We start from the raw sequence: 7,709 nt of genomic DNA, 5'->3' as shown, positions 1-7,709 counted from the left end.
TGAGGAAAAAGGGATAATCCATGAGATTTATAGATATATATTGTAACCCAAATCCAAAACCATCTAGTTGAATCCACTAATCCAACTTTCTCACTTTAAATTAGCTTCCAAACAAGGCTTAAATCTTTTACTTTTGAGGGGCAGAGGCATTTCTACAAATAAATAATTTTCTGGACGAAACTGTAAATTTAAATATTTCTAGAGAGGATTGCCTACGTAGTTCTGAAAAAAGTCGGAAACCCCCAACTATAAAACCAAAACCCCACTCCACCGTCCTTTTTGGCGCGAAAGTTACATCCCTAACTTCGACACTGTTCTACGCCTATTCCTTCCATGGACACCGTAGGGCTTCGTCATCCTCAATTTTCCGAGGCAAATCTTCGCTCTTCCCTTTGTTTGGTTGTGCAGAAAGGAGGGAAACAGAAAAGTTATTTTAGATCTGATTATCAATTTTGCTTTTAGGTTCCGATTTTTATTTTATTGGTTGGATAGCTGTATCTGGCGTGAAGTAAGCGCCATAGTTTGTTTTGTTTGAAGAGAATTCGCTATTTATTGCTGTATATTTGAGCCGTTGTGCTTAAGTACCGAGATTTGTTTGGTTGGTTAGAAAATATACGATTGTAAACCACTTAAGAGTCTTTAATCTCAGATTTCTTATTGGGGACTAGAGAGATTCTGAAAACTGCAAAAAATTAAGAAAGAATTAGGGCTTGAAGTGATGGTAATTGGTTTTTCCCTTTCTTTTGTCATTTTGTGACATTCAGGCGTCCATTTATTTACAATATGATTGAAAGAAAAAAGAATGGGATTGTCATTGTAATATTATGTATCTGAGTGGAATTTTGAAGCTAATGGCAACGTAGCAGCATTTTTTACACTCTGGAGTTCTGTAATTACTTGCAGGATTTAACTTGGCTTCCTACTTGGGTTCACCAACATCATATGGGGGCTTCAGTTGAGCAAGCAACGGAACCCCAGATGAGTTCCGCTCAAGATCTCAAGGTTTGTGACTTTCCTCCTTTGCCTTCTCGTGGTGTTGATTTCTGGAGTTATCTCGTTGTTGTCTATGCCTCTTTGGATAATACTTGTTGACCATTTTACCCACTAAGGAATGGAAATTGCTTATGAGGTGTCACATTCTATTAAACAATGAGCATGTATTTTGATGCACCTTCATCATGGCTCCTTCAATTTTATTGTGTGATTTTTTCTTTGATTTATCCTCTTCTCAAATCTGAGTAGGACATGTCATTGCCGCAAGGGAATGTCAACAAAGAAAAAGATATTGATATCTTGTTGAAGGAAGAAGCCAACAGGTGTCATTTGTTCTTGTCTGGGGAAGACAGTTCACCAATTAGTACTGCCGATCTTTCTGGCTCTGTAAGTTCTAAACCATTATTCCTTTCTTTCCAACTAATTCGAACTATTGGTTGTGGTGAGAATGTTTAGTGAATGGTCAAATCATACTACATTCACAGACCTAATAAAATCTAAAAGATGGTGTGTTCATAGATATAAGCTGTATGATTATAGCTCCAAAATGGGGATTTATGTAAATATGCTCGGATAGGGAAAGCCAATATATAGTACTTCTAGCATTGTGAGGTGCCCATATTAGTCTACTGCCTTGGGTTGTTGAACAATAAGGATTCTGGAACATATTTTCTGATTAAAAATAAAAGTTAATTGCTAATGGAAGCAAGGGAGAGTATACTGTGTCAAAAGAAAATAAAGTGAAAAGCATAAAATGTTAATTTTGTCTTCTACATGTGGTAAATTTCTTCATCTACATGTTAGTCCCCACTCCCCACTAATCTGAATAAAACGAATTTCTAACTCTCTTCCTAGAATTTTTCTCTTCAAATACAACAGTTTGATTTTTATTTTTTATTTCATTGATTTCTAATTAAGATCTTTCTTTTTAGATTAGTCAATTCAAAGTTGGTCTTACCTGTATTGGTTTTGTTGCATAGGTGCTTCATCTTTCCTTGCGTCTTTCTCAGACAGGCAATTCTCAATATAGTCAAAACCCCGCTTATCTATCTCAGGCTCTCTGTGACTCTGGGAAAGCTTTGTCAGTTCAACCCCTTGAAAGTTCACCTGCCTATGAGCAGAAGACTTCTCAGCCAAAAACATACTTTACTTCTTGTAAAATGAATTCTTCACCTCTAACTGCTATCCCTGGAAGCATGAAAACTGTTGGACCTCAATGTCTTAGTAAAAACTGTTGTGGGAGAAGTTATGAAGAAATATCAGGTTTCGGCATACTCAAAGTAGCTGACTTGAATAGTGCGGTCGACCTTTTGGTTGCTGCATCAGAAGCGCTAGCTATACACAATTTAACTAAGGGCAAGTCGGCATCAGAAGGTTTGCCTACAGTATCGGTTCTTGAAGCTGCCCTTCGAGTGAAGCAAGCACGGTTGGAGGGTTCGGCGGCAACCCTTGCTTGCGAAACCAATGAAATTGATGAGATTGATTCTCTTTCAGACTTGGATGATTTCATTATGGCAGATGCCCTAGAAGATGTAGGGCTATGTTTAGGCCACACTGATGATATTCATATTTGTGGTTCAGATACGTCTCATGTCAAAGATACTCCTGTGTCAGAAAATAATGATGGATGTGACAATGATTCCAAAGATATAGAACATATGGCACAGCCAATTGAACTCCTAGATGATCAAGCCTTCGGTTGGAAGGTCTCTGATGTAGCAAGCCCAAATTATCCCGTGTCGCATCAACCAGTCAATATAATCACAGATGTTGCAAAGCTGACAGAGGTAAAAGACTACTTAACCTTTACCTACTTCCATGATAACTTATCTAAGAGGATGAGTTAGATTTCCCTCCTCAGGGATTGAGTCTACTGTTTCTTCATATGCAAAATTTAGTGCTGTCTCATAACTTGGGTATTTGGAATTAATATGCCTGCTTGACATTAAAGAGTTGACTCTGGTCCTGTGAGTACTTCGTTGCAGTACAAGTCTGTTTAATCTCTTCTCATGCTGGGATTTTAGCAAATCCTGCTAGGATTGTCTTTTCTTTTTTTGCTTTTTCCCTCCTACTAAAATTACTCTCAAATGGATATCTATATTCTATGGTTTAAGATCTTTTCCTTTTCTTTCCTCTGAAGCTGGAGTAGATAGAGAAACTTATTTATTCATTGATTTAAGAAGTCACTAATCTGGTGGTTGGCTTGTAAACATATTATCCACATTTTATCTGTTGCAATTATATTTGCATTCCCTGTCCTCAAGCTTTCTATAGATGACTATGCAAAGACTATTTCTGAAACTTTTAATTCTTTAATCACAATATCTTACAAGTATTTTCCCTTTTTATTTAGCAACAGGGGGTAACATTCCATTTATAAATGAACAACTGCATGAAATTAACATTTCTATCCCAAAAAAGGAAAGTTATGGTTTTTCTTTATGAGAACAAAGATTTGTGTAGAGTTATGTCTTGCTATGGATTTTATTCTCAAGGCATGTGCAGTTAATGTTGGGATGTTTGGGACTTTGGTCCTGGGTGGTCTTCTGTAGTTTTCTGCCTGAATTGGAAGGACTTTGAATGTTTATTAATGTCTTAGTGAGCTAAACTTCAAAATCAACTGCTGCATATGCTCTTCTGTTGACTAGCTTGCTTATGTGTCACTTTGAGAGTCCATTCTCCTTCAATAAGTGCAAATGGAGCCTACCTAACTTTGCTAAATTTAGAGATGTTCTAGTATATGCTAATTTACACATATATACAAGCATTATTAAGATCATTCTGATTGCTATTCTCTTGTTTATTGTGTTTTCCTGTTCCCTATTCATTTCCCCTCTTGGAAGACGTCTGTAAAGTTAAAGAAGGATATGACTAAAAGCATTTTCAAGCCTTTTATTGGTGAAACAAGCTTTCTCTCAGAATCGGCAGATGTTGCCCCAGATGAGAGTTCTTTTGTGCAGCGCGGGAGCAAGAATGACAATTCTTCTCCATCGAGTGTGCCATATGAAGGCTTATGTGAGAAAACTATAGTGTGGAATTTGAATTCTCTGTTGGCGAGAGCAAGATCTAACTTATCGTCGGTTGATCCTCTTTGTTCAGTTGTTCCTTGCAGTATTTCTTTGGAAAATGCTGGGTCCCCCCCATTCCAGAATCAATGTGATAGGGAAGTTAATGCTGAAAGGTATTTCTGCCCTACTTCAGAATTTGTATCTGAGGGTGTGGTTTTTAGAGATAATAAGGAAAATCGTGACAATATTGACATGGGGAGCCAATTTGTTGAAAGAACCCTTTATGAGAGTAGTTATCGAGAACCTGCAGAAGTAGACGTTGAATTGCATGCCATGCCTTCTATGCGACACAGTCCACCTGTTAATTTAGACCAAAGTATGTGTTGCTGTGCTCACACATCTTCAGGAGAGAAAATTTTGGAAGAGACTTTGGCACAGAAAACCATGACCATTCATAATCAGAGTGAAAATCTTCCGAAGAATGAGTCTTGTTTCAACAATTCCCAGGATGTTCACATTTCAGCTACAAAGCGCGTTCATTTCGCAGACGTTGAAGTTGAGCCCCTAAACAATAATCCCTCAAAGCGACATTCTTCACATCAAAGTGGTAAGACTTGAATCATGATAAACTATATATCATTTTCTCCAGATTCTGGAAGTGGTTAACTTCTACTTTCCGTTATTTTTTATGTAGGCTCGAGCGGTAGGGCAAGTAAAAGTTTAAAAAATTGCAACAAATGGTTAGAAATTCGAAATTGCAAAACAAGCAAATGCTTGATGAGTTGCAGAAACGATCAGAAGAGGCTAATTTTTCAGGATATAGAATTTTTGCTTACTGGGTTTTCTAATGAGAAGCAGAAGGAAATTGAAGGACTAGTGCGCAAATATGGTGGTATAGTTCTCTTGGATATCCCTTCCCCTTCAATTTCCAGGGCAAAGAAAAGTTCAACATCTTGTTCCCGGCAACTTCCTGTTGTTCTAAGTTCGAAGAAGGTTGACTTTCGGAAACTTAAGTTTTTGTATTATATTTTTTTGGTTTTCCTAAATATTATTGTATCTTGATCTTTGACTTTGTTGTATTTCACCATTGTTTTGCATGGAGGTTTTCTTATTTGAATTCTAACCCGGAAGTTTATGATAAGATGCATCCGTAATCTCACTAGGACAGTAAGGACTTCTAGAATCTCATTACAGCAGAAAAGCTCTTATGCTTGAGTATAACCCTGATGTCATATGAGATTTTATGGATCTGATAATAAAGCATTCTAATACCTCCTGCATACCAAGCTAGCAGGGTTGCTGTATGCTACGCTAAGCTTGGGGCATTTCCATTCTTCTTTCCATACTGTCTTTTTCAATGTCATTTTCTTTGCTTGTATATGTCTCCAACTTCATATGACCTTCATATACTAAAGGTTGTCTAACCATGCTGTGGTTAATTACTGAGGATGATTAGGGTGGGAATTTTAGCTCTGTACATGTTCCAAAGTTCTCAAATCTTCACCATAAGATTTCCTTCTCTCACATGTTTTTGAAATAATTACTATCTTTGCTGGATGATGTCTTTTCAATTATGACTTCAATTTTTTTACTCTGTGAGTAACTAATGCTAGGTGTTTGCATGAGGGATGTTATAACCTACTTTTGATCATATTCCTTTGTTATGTCTCAGCTTAAGACTACAAAGTTCTTGTATGCGTGTGCCGTGAATGCTCTCATACTAAAAGTAAAATGGCTTACCGATTCAATTGCAGCAAGCAAGATCAAACCACCTGACAAGTAAGTATTGTTGTAATACATGTTTTTTGCTTAAATTAATTCAAAAGGAAAAAGGTGAACATGTGTCCTAGTGGTAAAAGTTGCTTCACCACAACCCAGAGTCATATATTTGAATCCTGTATCATCTTCCCTGCAATCCCATGGTAACGTTTCTTATATATTGGTTTTACTCCCGCACTACAGGAGTGTTGTGCAAGACAGTTGTTAAACTTTGTACTGCCTCAGTAAGCAGATGCTTTCTTTTCCAAATTCTTTCTACAAGTATTCTTGAACTTGTATGAAGCCTTTTTTTGACTACCTACTTCCCCTCCTCAGAATCAGTCTGCAAAAGATTTAAAACCATCGGCATGTCTTTTTTTTAAAGTGATTATTATGACTCATGCTTTGAAGTTTTTACTTTTTCCCATCCCTCCTCTGCTCTGATGACTTAAATTCAATCATTTTCAGATACATGGTTCTACCAAATCAGGCTGGCAGGGAGTGTTCAAGGAGTGGAATGTCGATCTGTCTTAGTAACTCTAAATATATTTTCAATGGAGTAGGCATCATGCTTCATGGGAAGCATGGTTTTTGTGTCAAATTGGCGATGATAAGCAAGGTAAATGTTGCTTTCATTGCGAAGCGTTTTTAGTGATCATACAACTTGAAGTCCTCAGAAAAAGATACATGTGTGTGTTACCAACTTACCATAATTTAGCTAAACTATATTTATTTGTTTCTTTCTTTGGATCTCCCAGCATGGATGTGCACAGGTGTTCAAGACCCTCCAGTCATTAGTTCAGAGACTTGACACTGGAAAGGTATCTATAGGAGCTATTGTTGCTGAGGATGAAAGTCGCGTATCACGGCACTTAAGGCAGTGTGCTTGTGAGAGGAAAATACCAATTGTGGTCAGTGCTACTAATGTACAGTCCCATAATCATGCATGTATATGTGCATATCAAATTATTAGTGTGTTCAGGTGTTAATTGTTTTTTTATTATATGAGTATCCGACGCTGAAGTACTTGACTTGAATTTCCGTGTGGGTCTCATCATCGGAAAAAACCTCTTTTGCTTGCTTCATTAAGACTTTAAATAGTCTGATTTCAATGTCATTTTTAATCATTTGAAGTCTTCACTTGTTGCAGTCTGCTATCTGGATTGTTAAAAGCCTACATTTGGGGAAACTCATTCCCGTCACAGGAGAGAAGCATGTGCCTTTGCCTATGACCAGGATTCCGAAGTTCCCGATATCCTTGGATTGGAGCCAAGAGATTTGAAGTATGCTTCTCATTTGTGGAAACTGCATTTGATAGTCCATTTAATATCAGTGCCTAAAGTTTCAAGTACTTATGAGTCATGTTTGTTATCTCCACTATCTACTTCAGGTATTCGGTTTCAGCTGAACGACAGCGAAAATACAATGTGAGGAGTGTCACGGCTTTTCCAGTCGAGCAGCTCCATATTGAAGAGGAATAACAAAGGTAAGTAATGTGATATTAATCATGGCCTGTTCGTGAAAGGACTTCATTTGCAAATTGACTTCGATGAGTGTTTCCTTTTTGCTTATCTGCACCACAATTGAGAGAAAACAGGGGAGAATTATTTGCCAGTTTATTTACCTGAAATTGAATCTAGAATTGGAAAGTGAGTTTCTTTATTTGTGGTCGTAGAAATTTTATTTTTTAGTGAATAGAAGAGTGCGCTTGGAAAATAAAATTTTTAGTGGGGCTTATTTGTGTTATATTGTGGGTAAAAACATGCAGACACAGAGACATGCATATAATCACCACTCTGCTGTTTTGTCCTCAACATTTTGGCATGATCTCCCGTCTCTCCCGCTGTACTGACATTGAAGAACGATGGCCGGAAACTAGGGCAGGATTCAGCCTGACTGAAGGTAGATTGTAGATACAGCGGCTAAAGATTGCAGCAATCAAAGGTTGTG

The 7,709-nt window shown here is 37.4% G+C and overlaps 1 protein-coding gene across 1 annotated transcript; it reads left to right on the top strand.

Moving 5' to 3' along the window:
* The first annotated feature begins 243 nt into the window (after positions 1–243).
* On the top strand, positions 244–7,480 carry LOC120005202. The gene is made up of 11 exons (XM_038854703.1): positions 244–372; positions 904–1,002; positions 1,243–1,380; positions 1,974–2,780; positions 3,837–4,608; positions 4,696–4,994; positions 5,674–5,780; positions 6,228–6,378; positions 6,518–6,670; positions 6,910–7,042; positions 7,150–7,480. Exons 1-10 carry the CDS (start codon positions 334–336, stop codon positions 7,039–7,041), a joined length of 2,697 nt encoding a protein of 898 aa, XP_038710631.1. The 5' UTR covers positions 244–333; the 3' UTR covers position 7,042; positions 7,150–7,480.
* The last annotated feature ends 229 nt before the right edge of the window (positions 7,481–7,709 follow it).

This window comes from Tripterygium wilfordii, chromosome 9, assembly GCF_013401445.1.
Source record: "Tripterygium wilfordii isolate XIE 37 chromosome 9, ASM1340144v1, whole genome shotgun sequence".
In the NCBI taxonomy this organism is placed as follows: domain Eukaryota; kingdom Viridiplantae; phylum Streptophyta; class Magnoliopsida; order Celastrales; family Celastraceae; genus Tripterygium; species Tripterygium wilfordii.
This window is presented reverse-complemented; position numbering and strand designations above follow the sequence as displayed.

Excerpts from the sequence above, each read along its gene's own strand:
- LOC120005202 (XM_038854703.1), top strand. The coding sequence starts at position 334 with ATGGACACCGTAGGGCTTCGTCATCCTCAATTTTCCGAG. Across the intron at positions 2,781-3,836 it reads ATGTTGCAAAGCTGACAGAG|ACGTCTGTAAAGTTAAAGAA; the intron begins GTAAAAGACTAC and ends CCCTCTTGGAAG. Across the intron at positions 6,671-6,909 it reads AGAGGAAAATACCAATTGTG|TCTGCTATCTGGATTGTTAA; the intron begins GTCAGTGCTACT and ends CACTTGTTGCAG.